General features: G+C 48.0%; 1 protein-coding gene across 1 annotated transcript in view; it reads left to right on the top strand.

Annotated features, from left to right (window-relative positions):
- The window catches only part of LOC137378425 (fer-1-like protein 4), a 518,691-nt gene that overhangs the window by 276,184 nt on the left and 220,509 nt on the right, over positions 1-21,998 (top strand). Inside the window, 4 exon segments of the mRNA XM_068048756.1 lie at positions 3,783-3,966; positions 10,568-10,692; positions 15,293-15,427; positions 21,148-21,321. Coding sequence (XP_067904857.1) covers positions 3,783-3,966; positions 10,568-10,692; positions 15,293-15,427; positions 21,148-21,321 — 618 coding nt within the window.

Genomic DNA, 21,998 nt, shown 5'->3' on the forward strand with positions numbered 1-21,998 from the left:
CCCTATCTCTTTCTCTCTGTCTCTCTGTCTCTCTCTGCCGTCATTCTTTTACACTGTCTGTTGTCCCATTCTCCCTATTCTCGCTCTCCCTATCTCTCTCTCTGTCTCTCTGCCGTCATTCTTTTACACTGCCTGCTAGTCCCATTCTCCCTGTCTTGCTCTCTCTCTCCCTATCTCTCTGTCTCTCTGCCGTCATTCTTTTATACCGCCTGCTAGTCCCATTCTCCCTATCTTGCTCTCTCTCTCCCTATCTCTCTCTGCCGTCGCTCTTTTACAACTGCCTGCTGGTCCCGCTCTCTCTCTCTCTCTCTCTCTCGCTTTCTCTATCCCTCTGTCTGTCTCTCTCTGTCTCTCTATCTCTCGCTCTCTCTCTGCCGCCGCTCTTTTACACTGCCTGCTGGTCAAGCTTTCTCTCTCAGTCTCTCTCTCCCTATGTGTCTCTCTCTCTCTGCCGCTGTTGTTTTGAACTGCCTGCTGGTCCCGCTGTCTCTCTCTCTCTGTCTCGCTCTCTCTCTCTCTGTCTCGCTCTCTTTCTCTCTCTCTCTCTCTCTCTCTTTCTCTGTTTCTCTCTCTCCCGCCACAACGTTTGTACATATTTTTTCTGTCTACAAAGAACAGGGCCCTGTGTATTAATATATGTAGCTTCCAGTACGCACATTCATACAGTATAAAGTCGTTGCTTTCCCTTCATTGGTATTCTTGCGGATTGTGCTGATGAGTGCAAGACAAAAAGCTTCGACAAGATGTCTCTATTTTCAGCAATACTCATATGGAATCCTAGGCTTTATAAAAAAGGGGTATAGAGTACAAAACTAAGGAAGTTAGGGTGAACCTTTATAAAACATTGGTTTGGCCTCAACTGGAGTATTGGGCTCCTGATGTCGAGCTCTGTGGCGGCCGCCCGTTGCTGGGACACAGGACCTCAATTTCAATATTTATATTATATTCAATATTGCCTCATAATGTGAGGTAATGCATTTTGGAAGATCTAATGCAGGTTGGAATGGCAGAACCCTTAGGAGTATTGACAAGCAGAGAGATCTGGGCGTACAGGTCCACAGGTCACTGAAAGTGGCAACACATGTGGATAAGGTAGTCAAGAAGGCATTCGGCATGCTTGCCTTCATCGGTCGGGCACAGAGTATAAAAATTGGCAAGTCATGCTGCAGCTGTACAGAACTTTAGTTAGGCCACACTTAGAATATTGCGTGCAATTCTGTTCGCCATACTACCAGAAGGATGTGGAGGCTTTGGAGAGGGTACAGAAGAGGTTTACCAGGATGTTGCCTGGTCTGGAGGGTATTAGCTATGAGGAGAGGTTGGATAAACTCGGATTGGTTTCACTGGAACGACGGAGATGGAGGGGCGACATGATAGAGGTTTACAAAGTTATGAGCAGCATGGACAGAGTGGATAGTCAGAAGCTTTTTCCCAGGGTGGAAGAGTCAGTTACTAGGGGACATAGGTTTAAGGTGAGAGGGGCAAAGTTTAGAGGGGATGTGCGAGGCAAGTTCTTTACACAGAGGGTGGTGAGTGCCTGGAACTTGTTGCCGGGGGAGGTGGTGGAAGCAGGTACGATAGCGACGTTTAAGAGGCATCTTGACAAATACATGAATAGGAAGGGAATAGAGGGATATGGGCCCCCGGACGTGCAGAAGGTTTTCGTTTAGGCAGGCATCAAGATCGGCGCAGGCTTGGAGGGCCGAATGGCCTGTTCCTGTGCTGTACTGTTCTTTGTTCTTTGTTCTAAATCAATAAAATGAATTAATTTAAATATACTTACCAGCAATCTTCTGAGCCCGCCGTGATCTGCAGCGCAGCACCCAGCACTCCCGCACTTTTAATTCCCCGTCTGGAGAAAGCAGGCGCAACACTGGTGGGATTGGGGGGAGTTAAGATTTTCAGTGCGGGGGTGGGGAGAGTGGGATCAAATAAAGGTAATGGCTGTAGGGGATCGTGGGAAAGAATAAACTTTCAACATTGTGGAGTCTTGTAGAGGGAAAGTCGGATTTAAAAGGTAAGTGTTTTGGGGGGAGAAGGGCAAATAGTTAATGTAATTGTTATTGGGGGATGGGAAAGGGACGTTAGAATTTTATTTGATAAATTTTAGAGGGGTGTATCTTTAAAAATTTAAATATGCCGACAGGGCTGACTACCCTTTAAAAATGGCCCCAGCACCTGTGCATAGGCAGCTGACACCATTGCTGGTATCTGACAGCTCGCCCATCCACATAATTGGTGGGGGGGTGGCGGGCCGCACCGGTTACTTAAATGAGCCGCTGCGTGGGAGATTGCGGTGGCTCTGCGGTATTTTTTGAGCCCGCCGCTGAGAGCAAAATCCAGCCCATTGTGTCCAATTCTGGGCACCACACTTTGAGAATAATGTTAAGGCATTAGAGAGGGTGCAGAAGAGATTCATGAGAATCTCAGTTACTTGGACATATTGGAGAAGCTGGGGTTGTTATCCTTAGAGAAGAGAAGGTTGAGAGGAGATTTGATAGAGATATTCAAAATTATGAAGGGTCTGGACAGAGTAGACAGAGAAAAACTATTCCCATTTGTGGAAGGGCCGAGAACTAGAGGACATGGATTTAAAGTAATTGGTAAAAGTACCAGAGGCGGCATGAGGGAAAATTATTTTACACAGCAAATGTTTAGGATCTGGAATGCACTGCCTGAGATCGTGGTGGAAGCAGATTCACTGGTTGCTTTGAAAAGGGAACTGGATAATTATCTGAAGAGAAAAAATTTGCAGGGCCATGGGTAAAAGCAGGGGAGTGAGACTAGTTGAGGAGCTCTCACAGAGTGTCGGCACAGACATGATGGGCTGAATGGCCTCCTTCTATGCTATAACCATTCTTTGATTCATTTATATGCAAGGGAGTTGTGAGGAAGAATGTTTTTACACATTGAGTGGTAATGACCTGGAACTCACTGACTACGAGGGCAGTGGAAGTGAAGATGATCAATGATTTCAAAAAGAAATTGGATGGGCACTTGAGGGAAATAAACTTGCAGGGCTATGGGACAGAGCGGTGAATGGGACTGACTGGATAGCTCTACAGAGAGCCGGCATGAACTTGATGGGCCAAATGGCCTCCTTTGTCACCATAATGACTCTATCACTGTTCAGTCTGCAATGGTGACTCTGAGCTTCCTGTCACCTGTCAGTTCAGTTCTCCGCTCCTCTTTCTGACCTCTCTGTCCTCAGCTGCTTACACCGTTCCCAATGAAGCTCAACACAAGCTCGAGAAACAGCACCTCACCTTTCAATTAAATACTTTAAGCCTTCCAGACTCAACATTGAGTTCAACAATTTCAAGTCGTAACCTCTGCTGCCATGTTTTCGGACAGCAGCTGTTGGTGATGCTTCTGCTGTTGCCATTTGCACCTACTCTGGACCCATCTTTTGTTTCTTCACTTGTCCCACTACCATCTCCTTTTGCCTATCAACATCATCCCTTTTGTTATTTAATCTCTCCTGCCTTCCACCCTATCACAGACCTTCCCTCTGGTTCTCACTCACCCTCACCCCTCCTTTCCCTGACTGTGCTTGCTAAGACCTGTTAGATTTCTCAGTACTGATCAAATGTCATTAACCTGATATGTTAACTCTGTTTCTCTCTCCACAGATACTGCCAGCATTTCCTGTTTTTATTTCAGATTTCCAGCCTTCACACTATTATTCATGTGGTCACTCCTTGAAACTTATTGATCATGGATTACTGATTAGAGTGAAGCATTCAGTTCTGACAGGGAATTGTTCTATTGTTTTCAACCAGGCTCCAGATGCACCGATTGGGGAGATTTTTGCAAAACTGGAGCTTTACATGTGGCTGGGAGTCACAAAATCCACCAAGAGTAACATCAGCAGTCTGCCCCTGGAGTTTATTCCAGTCTATGAGGAAGGAGTAATGAGAACGGAAATTCCTCAACCACTGCCACCGATCAAGCTGAACAGTGACTGTAAGGAACGGAATTATCTGCAGACCTGTACTCATGTCTGAACCACTCCCACACCCAGATCCCACCCCATGCCCAGACCCCCGCAGGTCAGGAACCCCTCTCCCATGCCCCGACCCCCCCCAAGCCTGAATCCCCCCATGCCTGTACCGTCTCCCATGCACAGACCCTGCCTCCCCCAATGCCCAGACCCCCCATGCCCGAACCCCCAACCCGCCCCCCGCCAAGGCCTGGCCCCCCCCAAGCCAGACGCCTGCCCCCCCATGCCCGAACCCCCACACACCCAACCCACCCTATGCCCGGATCCCTCCCCAGGCCCGAACTCACCCACACCCAGATCCATCTCAACTATGCCCACACCAGTACCATACCCACACCTATATACACACCCATACCCACTCCTGTACCACACCCGTACCCACACATGTACCCACTCCTGTACCACACCCATACCCACACATGTACCCACTCCCGTACCACACACGTACCCACTCCCGTACCACACCCGTACCCAGATCCAAACATACACCCGTACCCACCCCGTACCCACAACTGTACCCACACCTGGGCCCACTCCCGTACCCACACCCGTACCCACACCCGTACCCACACCCGTACCCACACCCGTACCCACACCCGTACCCACACCCGTACCCACACCCGGGCCCACTCCCATACCCACACCCGTACCCACACCCGTACCCACACCCGTACCCACACCCGTACCCACACCCGGGCCCACTCCCATACCCACACCCGTACCCACACCCGTACCCACACCCGTACCCACACCCGTACCCACACCCGTACCCACACCCGTACCCACACCCGTGCCCACACCCGTGCCCAGTCCCCTAACCAGTCCCCTAACCAGTCCCCTAACCAGTCCCCTAACCAGTCCCCTAACCAGTCCCCTACCCACTCCTCTACCCACTCCTCTACCCACTCCTCTACCCACTCCTCTACCCACTCCTCTATCCACACCATACCCACACCGTACCCACTCCGTACCCACTCCTGTACCCACACCCATACCCACTCCCGTATCCACTCCTGTACTCACGCCTGTACCCACTCCCATTCCCACTCCCATACCCACTCCAGTGCCCAATCCTGTACCCACTCCTGTGCCCTCTCCCTTACCCACGCCCAAACCCACACCCGTGCCCACTCCCGTACCCACACCCGTGCCCACTCCCGTACCCACACCCAAACCCAGTCCCATACCCACACCCAAACCCAGTCCCATACCCACACCCGTACCCACACCCGTACCCACACCCGTACCCACACCCGTACCCACACCCGTACCCACACCCGTACCCACACCCGTACCCACTCCCGTACCCACTCCCGTACCCACTCCCGTACCCACACCCGCACCCACTGCTGTACCCACACCCATACCCACTCCCGTATCCACTCCTGTACTCACGCCTGTACCCACTCCCATTCTCACACCCAAACACACTCCCATACCCACTCCCATATCCACGCCCATACCCACTCCAATGCCCAATCCCGTGCCCACTCCCTTACCCACACCCAAACCCAGTCCCATACCCACACCCGTACCCACTCCCGTACCCACTCCCGTACCCACTCCCGAATCCACACCTGTACCCACAACAGTACCGACTCCCGAATCCACTCCCATACCCACTCCCCTACCCACAACCGTACCCACTCCCATGCCCACAGCCATACCCACACCTGTATCCAGTCCCGTACCACTCCTCTACCCACACCCAAACCGTACCCATGACCTTTGACTTTATATTTTTGAGGGTGTTTTTCAGCTTCTGAAAATGGAAGCTTTTGCTGGAGAATGCAGGGTTTATTTGCACATTTTGTATCCAGTGTCAGCATTGTGTAATCAAGCCCCGTGTAAGAAGCAGTCCCAGAATAGCCTGTAAAGCAGTCACCTGCCACTACAATTCCATTTCCCACATCAACCTTCACTAAAATTCAAGATAACAAAAAAAGATTAATGAGGAGATGGAGCTAAATGACAACCCACCATTATTTCTGCAGGTCACAGACATCCAAATGGGCAGCTGTAATAAGCTGACGTGTCATTATTTGCTTTTGGTTTGGTCATTTTGAACTTATTTATATCAATATAGTGTTGAGCTAATGCGTTTAAACTGTTTTTTCTTTGTCTTTGAGTGTGCCCTGTATAGAAAAAACAGTTTATCATTGGTAGTTTCTAACTCAGAAGTTGTGTTAAAGTAGTTGTCAGGCTCTGTAAATGTGTAAACTATAGAGAATCGTTCAATATGTTCTGTTATGCAAACACACACCTTCACATATCCATCTAACTGCTGAGTGTTGCCTCCCAGTGACAATTTGGTGCTGAAAATTTAAGCCTCAATGTTCCATAGAATCATAGAATAGTTACAGCACAGAAGGAGGTCATTCGGGCTGTTGTGTCTGTGCCAGCTCTCTGTAAGACAACCTGTCGCAATCTCCTGCAGTTATTGGAGCCATTGAGTGGAATCTTCTTGGCTGCTGAGAGGTGAGGTGAGAGTGACTGCCCTTAACATCAAGGTAGCATTTGACCGAGTGTGGCATCAAGGAGCTCCAGCAAAACTGAAGTCAATGGGAATCAGTGGGAAAATGCTCCACTGGTTGGAATCATACCTAGCACAAAGAAAGATGGTTGTGGTTGTTGGAGGCCAAACATCTCAGCCACAGGAATCGCTGTAGGAGCTAAATGTTGATAGTGTCCTAGGCCCTAGCTGCTTCATCAATGACCTTTCCTCCATCATAAGGTTAGAAGGGGGGATGTTCGCTGATGTTTGCACAGTGTTAAGTACCATTCACAACTCTTCAGATACTGAAGCAGTCTGTGCCCATGTTCAGCAAGACCTGGACAACATCCAGGCTGGGGCTGATAAGTGGCAAGTAACAGTCGCGCCACACAAGTGCCAGGCAATGATCATCTCCCACAAGAGAGAATCTAACCATCTCCCCTTGACATTCAACGGCTTTGCCATTGCTGAATCCCCCAGTATCAACATCCTTGGGGTTACCATAGACCACAAACTTAACTGGACCAGCCACATAAATACTGTGGTTACAAGAGCTGGTCAGAAGCTGGGAATTCTGTGATGAGTAACTCACCTCCTGACTCTCAATCCCTGTCCACCATCTACAAGGCACAAGTCAGGAGTGTGATGAAATACTCTCCACTTGCCTGGATGGTTGCAGCTGCAACAACACTCAATAAGCTCAATACCATCTAGGATAAAGCAGCCCACTTGATTGGCACCCCATCCACCACCTGCAACATTCACTGTCTTCACCACTGGCGCACAGTGGCAGCAGTGTGTACCATCTACAAGATGCACTGCAGCAACTCACCAAGGCTCCTTTGACAGCACCTTCCAAACCCACAACCTCTACCACCTAGAAGGACAAGGACAGCAGCTGCATGGGAACACCACCACCTGCAAGTTCCACTCCAAGTCACACACCATCCTGACTTATAACTATATCGCCGTTCCTTCACTGTCACTGGGTCAAAATCCTGGAACTCCCTTCCTAACAGCACTGTGGGTGTACCCACACCCCAAAGACTGCAGCAGTTCAAGAAGGCAGCTCACCACCACCTTCTCAAGGGCAATTAGGGATGGGCAATAAATGCTGGCCTAGCCACAGATGTTCCCATGAACAAATAAAAGAAAATTTGGAGCGGGGTTGGGGGTGGGGGTTGCGGTGGTGTGCACGGGAAAGTCTCACTAAACCCCTCAGAACAGCCTCCCAATGCTGTTCTGCCTCCGGACGTGTTTCCCAGGGGCGGACTGCCCAGGGAATCAGCAGCCTGCTCACGGAGGCGGGCAGTCAATTGCTCCATTAATGCCCCAATCAAGGGACATCCCATTGCCAGTTTCGCACGGGGCCCCTGCTAAGGCTGGATCCCACCGGCTTCCCGGTGGCAGGTCAGAGGGCCAGCAGAGCCTCCTCTGAAATCCTCAATGATGAAGCTGCAAGGCTGAAACAGTCACAGTCGCAGCCACAATCATTCCTGCAGAAGGGTTACCCGCTCCACACTGATGGCCCTGACATCTCTGGGCCTTCTCCTTTTAAACATGTTCAGCAGCCAAACTTAGATCCCCTCCATTTTGAGGTGCCCTCAAGCTCACTTACCTCCCTCAGCAGCGCCCACCTCCCCTGGTGGGGCTGCCGGCCATCTAGTACTATGGGCCTTTTCATTGGGCCTCCTACCTCGGGATCCCACCTGCCATCCTTAATTGGAGGGTGAATGCAGTTAATTAGCCACCTTCTGTAAGATCATAACACCGTGCAAATTGTCGACACCAGCAAGGCCAGCCTGGAAATGTTGGGAAAATTCCACCCACTATCTTTGACTACCTCCACCAGCACCCTTCCCTCACCACTGAGTCCATCCCTCTCACTGGCCACTGTCTATTTGATTATGAGGTGAGTTTCCGACCCCATATCCTCTCGATCACAAAGTCCACGATTTCCACCTCTGTGACATCACCTGTTTCTGTCCCTGCCTCAGTCCATCTGCTGCTGAAATCCTCATCCACGCCCTTGTTACCTTCAGACTTGACTATTCCAAAGCTCTCCAGCTTGGCCTTGCACCCTGCATAAACTTCAGCTGATCCACAACTCTGCTGCCCATATCCTAATTCACATCAAGTCCTGTTCACCTGTGCACTCTGTCCCACATTGAGTCCTGGTCCCAGAACATCTCCAAGTTAAAGATATCATACTTGTGTTCAAATTCCTCCCTGTTTCTCTAACTTCTTCCAGCCCCACAGCCCTCCGTGATCTCTTTGCTCCTCCTATTCTGACCTCTTGCACATTGCCTAGTTCCTTGACTTGACCATTGGTAGCCATACCTTCAGCTGCCCGGGCACTAAGCTCTAAATTTCTCTCTTCAAACCTCTCCACCACTCTCTCCTCCTTTAAGATACTCTTTAAAATCTACCTCTTTGACCAGAGGACATAGGAGCAGGAGTAGGCCATTCAGCCTGTCGAGCCTGCTGCACCATTCAATTAGATCATGGCTGATCATCTACCTCAACACCACTTTCCTATGCTGTCCCCATATCCCTTAATGTCATTAGTATCCAGAAATCTATTGATTTCTGTCTTGAACATGCTCAATGATCGAGCTTCCACAGCCCGCTGAGGTATAGAATTCCAAAAATTCACCACCCTTCGAGTGAAGAAATTCCTCCTCATCTCAGTCTTAAATGGCCTGTCCCTTATTCTGAGACTGTGTCTCCTTGTTCTAGACTCACCAGCCAGAGGAAACATCCTATCTACATCCACCCTGTCACACCCTGTAATAATTTTCTAAGTTTCAATGAGATCACCTTTCATTCTTCGAAATTCTAGAGAATACAGGCCCAGTTTCCTCAATCTCTCCTCAAAAAACAATCCCACCAGCCCAGTGATTAGTCTGGTGAACCTCTGTTACACTCCCTCTATGGCAGGTTTATCCTTCCTTAGATGAGGAGACCAAAACTGTACACAATACTCCAGGTGCGGTCTCAGCAAGGCTCTATACAACTGCAGCAAGACATTTTTACTCCTGTACTCAAATCACTTTGCGATGAAGGCCAACATATCATTTGCCTTCCTAATTGCTTGCTGCACCTGCATGCTAGCTTTTAGTGACTCATGAACAAGGACACCCAGGTCTCTTTGGACATCAACACTTCCCAACCTCTCACCATTTACAAAATACTCTTTCTGTTGTTTCTACCAAAGTGGATAACTTCACACTTATTCACATTATATTCCATCACCTAGCCTGTCCAAGTCCCCTCGAAGCCTCCTTGCATCCTCCTCACAACTTACATTCCCATCCAGTTTTATGTCATCAGCAAATTTGAAAATATTACGTTTGGTCCCCACATCCAAATCATTCATATAGCTTGTGAATAGCTGGGGCCCAAGCACTGATCCTTCTGGTACCCCCCTAGTCACAGCCTGCCAACCTGAGAATGAGCTGTTTATTCCTACTCTCTGTTTTCTGTCTGTTAACCAATTCTTAATCCAGACCAGTATATTACCCCCAGTCCCATGTGCTCTAACTTGTTTACCCGTGTGGGATCTTATCAAAAGTCTTTTGAAAATCCAAATACACACATCCACTGGTTCTCCTTTATCTGTGCTACAGGTTAATATACTCAAAAAACTCCAACAGGTTTGTCAAACATGATTTCCCTTTCACAAATCCATGTTGACTCTGTCCAATCATATCATTATTTTGAAGTGTCTAGTTATCACATCCTTTATAATAGATTCTAACATTTTTCCTACACTGATGTCAAACTAACAGGTCCGTAGTTCCCCATTTTCTCTTTCCCTCTCTTAAATAGTGGGGTTACATTTGCTATTTTCCTGTCTGCAGTAATCTTTCCAGAAGCTATAGAATTTTGAAAGCTAACCAATGCATCCACTGTCTCTATATCTTCATATCTCCTTCTTTGGCTCAGTGTCACATGTTTTCTGATTTTCTGCTCTGAAGTACTTTGTGATGTTTTACTATGTTAAGGGTGCTATATAAATGCAAGTTGCTGTGTGTTAGTGAATATCTATTAATTTTCCCTGCTTACAGACAACACTTATTTCCAGTTACGAGCCCATATGTATCAAGCTCGAAGTGTCCTCGCAGCCGATGACACTGGATTATCAGATCCTTTCGCAAGAGTTGTGTTTTCAACTCAATGTCAATCAACCCGGGTAAGAAACTTTAATCACTTATTGATGTAATGTGCACTTTTTTTTTATTTTGGTGACTTTTGTGTGATGTTAGTAGAATCTTTTGTGGTCAAGTTTGCTCCAAGTCAGTTCTCTAGGGCAAAATTATTAATCTGACCTGATCAGGTTTTCAATATTCCATGGCACTATCAATGATTGTGTTTCCACCTTGATTGTTCGTTTTTTTGGGGGGGCTTATTCCCATTCACCTCCTGTAAGACCGTGTCTTTAATAGGTGCAAGTGGTTGCAGTAGGAAGTTAACAAGTACTGCAAGATTGTTGGAGGCAGTGGTGTAGTGGTATTGTCACTGGACTAGTAACCCAGAGACCCAAGTATTGCTCTGGAGACATGGGTTCAAATTCCACCACAGCAGAAGGTGGAATTTGAATTCAATTAATAAATCTGGAATTAAAAGCTAGTCTAATGATGGCCATGAAACCATTGTCGATTGTTGTAAAAACCCATCAGGTTCACTAATGTCCTTTAGGAAGGAAATCTGCTGTCCTTACCTGGTCTGGCCTACATGTGACTCCAGACCCACAACAATGTGGTTGACTCTTACGTGCCCTCTGAAATGGCCTGGCAAGCCATTCAGTTGTATCTAACCACTACGAAGTCAATAAAAAAGAATAAAACCGGACCGTCCACCTGGCATCAACCTAGGCACTGGAAATGACAATGGCAAACCCAGTCCTGTTGACTCTGCAAAGTCCTCCTTACTAACATCTGGGGGCTTGTGCCAAAGTTGGGATAGCTGTGTCACAAACTTGTTAAGCAACAGCCTGACATAGTCATACTCACGGAATCACACCCTACAGACAATGTCCCAGACATTACCATCACCATCCCAAGGTATTTCCAGTCCCACCAGCAGAACAGACACAGCAGAGGTGACGGCACAGTGGTATACAGTCGGAGGGGAGTTGCCCTGGGAGTCCTGAACATTGACTCTGAAGTCTCATGGCATCAGGTCAAATATGGGCAAGGAAACCTCCTTCTGATTACCACCCACCACCCTCCCTCAGCTGATAAGTCAGTACTCCTCTATGTTGATCACCACTTGGAGGAAGCACTGAGGGTGGCAAGGGCGCAGAATATGGACTCGAGGTGGGGAACTTCAATGTCCATCACCAAGAGTGGCTCGGTAGCACCACTGCTGGCTGAGTCCTAAAGGACATAGCTGCTAGACTGGGTATGCGGCAGGTGGTGAGAGAACCAAGAGGGAAAAACATACTTGACCTCATCCTCACCAATCTGCCTGCAGCAGATGCTTCTGTCCATGACCGTATTGGTATGAGTGACCACCACACAGTCCTTTTGGAGACGAAATCCCACCTTCACATTGAGGATACCCTCCATCGTGTTGTGTGGCACTAACACCGTGCTGAATGGGATAGATTTCGAACACATCCAGCAATGCAAAATTGGGCATCCATGAGGCACTGTGGGCCATCAGCAGCAGCAGAATTGTACGCAACCACAATCTGTAACCTCATGGCCCGGCATATCCCCCACTCTGCCATTACCATCAAGCCAGGAGACTAACCCTGGTTCAATGAAGAGTGCAGGAGGGCATGCCAGGAGCAGCACCAGGCATACCTCAAAATGAGGTGTCAACCTGGTGAAGCTACAACACAGGACTACTTGTGTGCCAAACTGCGTTAGCAGCATGCGATAGACAGAGCTAAGCGATCCCATAAGCAACGGATCAGATCTAAGCTCTGCAGTCCTGCCACATCCAATCGTGAATGGTGGTGGACAATTAAACAACTAACTGGAGGAGGTGGCTCCACGAATATCCCCATCCTCAATGATGGGGAAACCCAGCACATCAGTGCAAAAGATAAGGCTGAAGCATTTGCAACAATCTTCAGCCAGAAGTGCTGAGTTGATCCATCTTGGCCTCCTCCTGAAGTCCCCAGCAGTACAGATGCCAGACTTCAGCCAATTTGATTCACTTTGCATGATATCAAGAAATGACTGAAGGCACTGGATACTGCAAAGGCTATGAGCCCTGACAATATTCCGGCAATAGTACTGAAGACCTGTGCTCCAGAACTTGCCGCACCCCTAGTCAAGCTGTTCCAGTACAGCTACAGCACTGGTATCTACCCGGCAATGTGGAAATTTGCCCAGGTATGTCCTGTACACAACAAGCAGGACATGTCCAACCGGCCAATTACCATCCCATCAGTCTACTCTCAATCATCAGTAAAGTGATGGAAGTGTCATCAACAGTGCCATCAAGCGGCACTTGCTTAGCAATAACCTGCTCAGTGATGCTCAGTTTGGGTTCCGCCAGGGCGACTCAGTCCTGACCTCATTACAGCCTTGGTTCAAACATGGACAAAAGAGTTGAACTCAAGAGGTGAAGTGAGAGCGACTGCCCTTGATATCAAGGCAGCATTTGACCGAGGATGGCATCAAGGAGCCCTAGCAAAACTCAAGTCCGTGGGAATCAGGGGGGTTCGCTGGTTGGAGTCATACTTAGCGCAAAGGAAGATGGTTGTGGTTGTTGGAGGTCAATCATCTGAGCTCCAGGACATCACTGCAGGAGTTCCTCAGGGTAGTGTCCTAAGCCCAACCATCTTCAGCTGCTACATCAATGGCCTTCCTTCAATCATAAGGTGAGAAGTGGGGATGTTCGCTGATGATTGCACAATGCTCAGCACCATTCATGACTCCTCAGATACTGAAGCAGTCCATGTCCATGCAGAAATACAGCAAGACCTGGACAATATCAGGCTTGGGCTGATAAGTGGCAAGTAACATTTGTGCCACACAAGTGCCAGGCAATGACCATCTTCAACAAGGGAGAATCTAACCATCTCCCTCTGACATTCAATGGCATTCCCATCGCTGAATCTCCCACTATCAACATCCTAGGGGCTACCATTGACCAGAAACTGAACAGGAGTAGCCATATAAATACCATGGCTACAAGAGCAGGTCAGAGGCTAGGAATCCTGAGGCGAGTAACTCACCTCCTGACTCCCCAAAGCCTGTCCGCCATCTACAAGGCACAAGTCAGGAGTGTGATGGAATACTCTCCACTTGCCTGGATGGGTGCAGCTCCAACAGTACTCAAGAAGCTCGGCACCATCCAGGACAAAGCAGCCCACTTGATTGGCACACCATCTACAAACATTCACTCCCTCCACCACCGACGCACAGTGGCAGCAGTGTGTGTCATCTACAAGATGCACTGCAGCAACTCAACAAGGCTCCTTAGACAGCACCTTCCAAACCCATGCCCTCTACCAACTAGAAGGACAAGGGCAGCAAATACATGGGAACACCACCACCTGCAAGTTCCCCTCCAACTCACACACCATCCTGACTTGGAAGTATATCGCCATTCCTTCACTGTCGCTGGGTCAAAATCCTGGAACTCCCTAACAGCACTGTGGGTCTACCTACCCCACATGGACTGCAGCGGTTCAAGAAGGCAGCTCACCACCACCTTCTCAAGGGCAAAAACAATGTTGGTTTTAGCTGGTTAAACTTGAAGGACTTTTCAATATGAACTTTTAAAACCTGTTTTCCAGGAAAACTAGAAGAGTGGATGTGAAACCCTGGATTACTGATAAAAGAGCCTAGTACAATCAATAAAGGAAAGAACAGAAATGCCAACTCGGTCAAATTCAGAGTACAGAATGGTCTTTTCTTCCTGTCCAGGGTGTTTGAGTTTGAATTTGCTTCAAGCTGCCTGTGAGAGGGAAAAAGATCTGCTGATCTATTCAAGGGCACTGACTGCTAACAAAAGAGAAATCTCAGGTTAGAGATAAGACAGCTATCTGCTGGTCCTTGGACTGTGAGCAACTGCTGTAAACATGAACAGCCTGTTCTAACTAGTAACAGACTTGGGAAAAATAGATAGGAATACAGCCATTTTACAGCGATTTCTGGGATGTCCAGAAACTGCAGAAAACTTAACCGCTCATCTCCCAGACATAATGCTGATTATTCTGAGTTTCAAGTTTCAAAACATCTTTATCTGGAAAACTGTTGTTTTCTTATGTCCATATAATTATTTAGAAAGTGTTTCGGTCATTGCTGTTCATACCCTAAAGAGTTACAAAGTCTGCGAACTCCAGCAGTATCCCCGTTACCCCTGTAATTCTGGGGGGTTTCTAAGCCTTGACTTGTCATCCAGGCTGTACATTTTCTAAATTTAGGTAAGTGGTTGTGTCCATAACAAAGATTGTGCAGTCCAGATCTAGCAAATGAAATGCGATATCAATGTGACCTTCTCAGTCTTTGGGTTTGGAGATTCTTAACTAAACAAGAATTGGTTCGTATTATGAAAAGATATGCTATTAATACTGATGTGGGACTGTTTTCAGCAGTATGACTGCTCATGGCCTTTCCTATTGCAATTTCTCAGTTTTCCATTTCACAGTTCTTGCTTTGTGCTGCTCATCGCAGACTGATCCACCTTGTATAAGTCTCTGGTTGAGTTGCATGATTTGGAATTTATCCGGATGAGCATCATAGGACTGCTGCAGTTTCAGTATATTACACGGTCATTGAAATGCAGAGCTCATAACAAATTTTACTTTCTCTTCAATTTCTCCATAGTATTTGGAAGAAACACTTTCCCCAATGTGGTCTGAGATGCTGCTGTTTGATCAAATACTGATCGAGGGAAGTAAAGAGGAACTGAAGAATGATCCCCCCATAATCATCATCAATATCTTCGACTATGACAGCTTTGTGAGTCTCAGCCTAGTGCAATTTCAGAAAACAATGACAGCAGAGTTGCAACTGGGATAAAAGAGTCCTGCTGCTAATGGATTTGGCACCATCGTCTTGCAGCGTAAATAACATCCAGCTGCATAATAATAGATGATAAATTGCAGTACCAGTATTTGAGTTTGGAGAGAGGCTTTGAACATAAAACAGTACTGATGGGTACAGGTCTGTCACTGTATAACACTGGGGTACAGTACTGGTGGGGACAGGTCTGTCACTGTATAACACTGGGGTACAGTACTGGTGGGGACAGGTCTGTCACTGTATAACACTGGGGAACAGTACTGGTGGGGACAGGTCTGTCACTGTATAACACTGGGGAACAGTACTGGTGGGGACAGGATTCCACTGTATAACATTGGTGTACAGTACTGGTGGGGACAGGTCTGTCACTGTATAACACTGGGGTACAGTACTGGTGGGGACAGGTCTGTCACTGTATAACACTGGGGTACAGTACTGGTGGGGACAGGTCTGTCACTGTATAACACTGGGGAACAGTACTGGTGGGGACAGGATTCCACTGTATAACATTGGTGTACAGTACTGGTGGGGACAGGTCTGTCACTGTATAACACTGGGGTACAGTACTGGTGGGGACAGGTCTGTCACTGTATAACACTGGGGAACAGTACTGGTGGGGACAGGATTCCACTTTATAACATTGGTGTACAGTACTGGTGGGGACAGGTCTGTCACTGTATAACACTGGGGTACAGTACTGGTGGGGACAGGTCTGTCACTGTATAACACTGGGCAACAGTACTGGTGGGGACAGGATTCCACTGTATAACATTGGTGTACAGTACTGGTGGGGACAGGTCTGTCACTGTATAACACTGGGGTACAGTACTGGTGGGGACAGGTCTGTCACTGTATAACACTGGGGAACAGTACTGGTGGGGACAGGATTCCACTGTATAACATTGGTGTACAGTACTGGTGGGGACAGGTCTGTCACTGTATAACACTGGGGTACAGTACTGGTGGGGACAGGTCTGTCACTGTATAACACTGGGGTACAGTACTGGTGGGGACAGGTCTGTCACTGTATAACACTGGGGTACAGTACTGGTGGGGACAGGTCTGTCACTGTATCACACTGGGGAACAGTACTGGTGGGTACACGTCTGTCACTGTATAACACTGGGGTACAGTACTGGTGGGGACAGGTCTGTCACTGTATAACACTGGGGAACAGTACTGGTGGGGACAGGTCTGTCACTGTATAACACTGGGGTACAGTACTGGTGGGGACAGGTCTGTCACTGTATCACACTGGGGAACAGTACTGGTGGGTACAGGTCTGTCACTGTATAACACTGGGGTACAGTACTGGTGGGGACAGCTCTGTCACTGTATCACACTGGGGAACAGTACTGGTGGGGACAGGTCTGTCACTGTATAACACTGGGGTACAGTACTGGTGGGGACAGGTCTGTCACTGTATAACACTGGGGTACAGTACTGGTGGGGACAGGTCTGTCACTGTATCACACTGGGGAACAGTACTGGTGGGTACAGGTCTGTCACTGTATCACACTGGGGAACAGTACTGGTGGGGACAGGTCTGTCACTGTATAACACTGGGGTGCAGTACTGGCGGGGACAGGTCTGTCACTGTATCACACTGGGGAACAGTACTGGTGGGTACAGCTTTGGCACTGTATAACACTGTGGTACAGTAGAGGTGGGTACAGGTCTGTCACTGTATAACACTGTGGTACAGTACTGGTGGGGACAGGTCTGTCACTGTATCACACTGGGGAACAGTACTGGTGGGTACAGCTTTGGCACTGTATCACACTTGGGTACAGTACTGGCAGGTACAATTTTGTCACTGTATAACACTTGTGGGGAGAGGACTTTCGCTGTATAACACTGGGATACAGTACTGTTGGGGACAGGACTATCACTGTATAACATTGGGGTACAGTACTGGTGGGTACAGATGTGGCACTGTATAACACTGATACAGTACTGGTGGGGACAGGTCTGTCACTGTATAACAGTGGGTACAGTACAGGTGGGTAATGGTCTGTCACTTTATAGCACTAGGGTACAGTACTGGAGGGTGCAGGTCTTTCACTGTATCACACTGGGTACAGTACTGGTGGGTACAGTACTGGGGGGTACAGGTTTGTCACTGTATAACACTGGGGTACAATGCTGGTGGGTACAGTACTGGCAGGTAAAGGTTTGTCACTGCATAACACTTGCGGGGAGAGGTCAGTCGCTGTATAACACTGGGGTACAGTACTGTTGGGGACAGGACTATCACTGCATAACATTGGGGTACAGTACTGGTGGGTACAGGACTGGCGGGTAAAGGTCGGTCACTGGAAAACACTAGGTACAGTACAGGTGGGTACAGGTCTGTCACTGTATAACACTGGGGTAAAGTACTGGCGGGGACAGGTCTGTCACTGTATAACAGTGGGGTACAGTACTGGTGGGGACAGGTCTGTCACTGTATAACAGTGGGGTACAGTACTGGTGGGGACAGCTCTGTCACTATATGACACTGGTTACATTACAGGTGGGTACAGGTCTGTCACTGTATCACACTGGGGTACAGTAAAGGTGGGTAAAGGCCTGTCACTGTATAGCACTGGGGTACAGTACTGATGGGGACAGGTTTGTGACTGTATAACACTGGAGTACAGTACTAGTGAGTACTGGTCTGTCACAGTGTAACACATGGGTACAGTACTGGCTGGTAAAGGTCATACACTGTATAACACCGGGGTACAGTACTAGTGGGTACAGGTCTGTCACTTTATAACACTAGGGTACAGTACTGGGACATGCTGGTCTGTCACTGTATCACACCGGGGTACAGGACTGGAGGGGACAGGTCTGTCACTGTATCAAACTGGGTACAGTACTAGTGGGTACAGGTCTGTCACTTTATAACACTAGGGTACAGTACTGGGGCATGCTCGTCTGCCACTGTATCACACTGGGGTACAGTAGAGGTGGGTACAAATGTGACACTGTATAACACTGGGGAACAGTACTGATGGGGTCAGGTCTGTCACTGTATCACAGTTGGGTACAGTACTGGCAGGTACAGTTTTGTCACTGTATAACACTTGTGGGGAGAGGTCAGTCGCTGTATAACACTGGGGTACAGTACTGATGGGTACAGATGTGTCACTGTATAACACTGTGATACAGTACTGGTGGGGACAGGTATGTCACTCTATAACACAGGGTACAGTACTGGGGCGTGCTGGTCTGTCACTGTATCACACCAGGGTACAGTACTGATGGGGACAGGTCTGTCACTGTATAACACTTGGGTACAGTACTGGTGGGTACTGGTTTGTCACAGTGTAACATTTGGGTACAGTACTGGCTGGTAAAGGTCATACACTGTATAACACTGGGGTACAGTACTGGGGCGTGCTGGTCTGTCACTGTATCACACCAGGGTACAGTACTAGTGGGTACAGGTCTGTCACTTTATAACACTCGGGTACAGTACTGGGACGTGCTGGTCTGTCACTGTATCACACTGGTATACAGTACTGGTGGGGACAGGTCTGTCACTGTATCACACTGGGGTACAGTAGAGGTGAGTACAGGCCTGTCACTGTATAACACTGGGGTACAGTACAGGTGGATACAGGTCTGCCACTGTATCACACTGGGGTACAGTAGAGGTGAGTACAGGCCTGTCACTGTATCACACTGGGGTACAGTACTGATGGGTACAGATGTCACTGGATAACACTGGGGTACAGTACTGGTGGGTACAGGTCTGTCACTGTATAACACTGTGATACAGTACTCTTTGGTACATGTCAGTCACTGTATAATACTGCGGTACAGTACTGATGGGGACAGGACTATCACTGTATAACACTGGGGTACAGTACTGGTGGGGACAGGATTGTCACTGTATAACGCTGGGTTACAGTACTGATGGGTACAGATGTGTCACTGTATAACACTGTGATACAGTACTGGTGGAGACAGGTTTGTCACTGTATAACATTGGGGTACAGTACTGGTGGGTACAGATGTGTCACTGTATATCACTGGGGGACAGTACTGGTGGGGACAGGTCTGTCACTGTATAACACTGGGTACAGTACAGGTGGGTAATGGTCTGTCACTTTATAACACTGGGGTACAGTACTGGAGGGTACAGGTCTTTCACTGTATAACATTGGGGTGCAGTACTGGTGGGGACAGGTCTGTCACTGTATAACACTGGCGTACGGTACTGGAGGGTACAGGTTTGTCACTGTATCACACTGGGTACATTACAGGTGGGTAAAGGCATGTCACTGTATCGCACTGAGGCACAGTACTGATGGGGACAGGTCTGTCACTGTCTAACACTTGGGCACAGTACTGGTGGGTACAGGTTTGTGACAGTATAAAACTAATGGGTAAAGATCTGTCACTGTATAACACTGGGGTACAGTACTGGTGGGTACCGGTCTGTCACTGTATAACAATGGAGTACAGTACTAGTGGGTGCTGGTTTGTCACAGTGTAACACTTGGGTACAGTACTGGCTGGGAAAGGTCATACACTGTATAACACCGGGGTACAGTACTGATGCGGACTGGTCTGTCACTCTATAACACTTGGGTACAGTGCTGGCGGGTACAGTTTTGTCACTGTATAACACTTGTGGGGAGAGGTCAGTCGCTGTATAACACTGGTGTACAGTACTGGCGGGTACAGGTCTGTCACTGTATAACACTGGGGTACAGTACTGGCGGGTACAGGTCTGTCACTGTATAACACTGGGGTACAGTACTGGTGGGGACAGGTCTCTCACTGTATAACACTGGAGTGCAGTACTCTTTGGTACAGGTCTGTCACTGTATAATACTGCGGTACAGTACTGATGGGTACAGTTGTGTCACTGTATAACACTGTGACACAGTACTGGTGGGTACAAATTTGTCACTGTATAACACAGGGGTACAGTACTGGTGAGGCACAGGTCTGTCACTGTATAACACAGGGGTACAGTACTGGTGGGGACAGGTCTGTCACTGTATAACACTGGGGTACAGTACTGGTGGGTACAGGTCTGTCACTGTATAACACTGGGGTACAGTACTGGTGGGTACAGGTCTGTCGCTGTATAACACTGGGGTACAGTACTGGTGGGTACCGGTCTGTCGCTGTATAACACTGGGGTACAGTACTGGTGGAGACAGGTCTGTCACTGTATAACATTGGGGTACAGTACTGGTGGGGACAGGTCTGTCACTGTATAACACGGGTACAGTACTGGTGGGGACAGGTCTGTCACTGTATAACACTGGGGTACAGTACTGGTGGGTACAGGTCTGTCGCTGTATAACACTGGGGTACAGTACTGGTGGGTACAGGTCTGTCGCTGTATAACACTGGGGTACAGTACTGGTGGGGACAGGTCTGTCACTGTATAACACTGGGGTACAGTACTGGTGGGTAGAATTATCCCAATTACGAGGGAGTAATTCAACGGAGGAATTAAAGTTAACTCTCTCTCCCATGACCTTCACCTGACCCTTGCACACAGACTGTGTTTGAGATTGGGAAATGAATAGAATGGGGTTATGTACGCCCACCTGTTGTGTGCTGTTGCATTTTAGTTCCACAGACTATTCAAATTATGAAATTTGGAATGAATCTGAGTCTGACGTTATCCTTTTTTAAAAACACAGGGAGGCCCAGAGTTCCTCGGACGAGCTTTTGCAGCTCCCAGCATTAAACTACAGGATGAAGGCTACGAGAGACCTGCCTTAAAGTTTCATGACATTTACAGAGGCCAGACAATGGGTGGGGAACTGCTGGCGGCTTTTGAACTCATTGAACTTGATTACAGTGGATATGGAGAGGTAAGAATTGCGAAGATTCTCAGATTATTCACTTTAGTCTTTGCAGCAAATTAACAGCAGAGACCAGTCAGGTCATCTACCTCAGACCACACATTAAAGCATAGTCATCTCTGCCACCACCCAACTCCTTGCTCAAACACATTCAGACTGGCATCAGTTCTGATTCCAGCATTGAGCATTTGATCAAAGTCCTCCAAGGAATGTGACTGTGATCAAGGTGTACATAAGAAATAGGAACAGGAGTCAGCCAAAAGGACCCTGAAGCCTGCTTCGCCATTCAGTAAGCTCATGGCTGATCTGATTGTGGCCTTAACTCCACTTTCGTGCCTGTTCCCATAACCCTTGACTCCCCTATAGTTCAAAAATCTCTCTATCTCAGCCTTGAATATATTCAACGACCCAACCTCTACTGCTGTCTGGAGTAGAAAATTCCAAAGATTCATGACCCTCTGAGAGAAGAAATGGATCGTCATCTCCATCTTAAATAGGAGACCCCTTATTCTGAAATCTTAGTTCCAGATTCTCCTAAAAGGGAAAACATTCTCTCAGCATCTACCCTGACAAGCCTGCTGAGGATATTATATAGTTCAGTAAAATCACCTCTTATTCTTCTAAACTCCAATGAGTATAGGCCTAACCTTTCCCCATACGACAATCCCTTCATCCCAGGAATTAGC

The sequence above is a fragment of the Heterodontus francisci genome, chromosome 16, assembly GCF_036365525.1.
Source record: "Heterodontus francisci isolate sHetFra1 chromosome 16, sHetFra1.hap1, whole genome shotgun sequence".
Lineage (NCBI taxonomy): Eukaryota > Metazoa > Chordata > Chondrichthyes > Heterodontiformes > Heterodontidae > Heterodontus > Heterodontus francisci.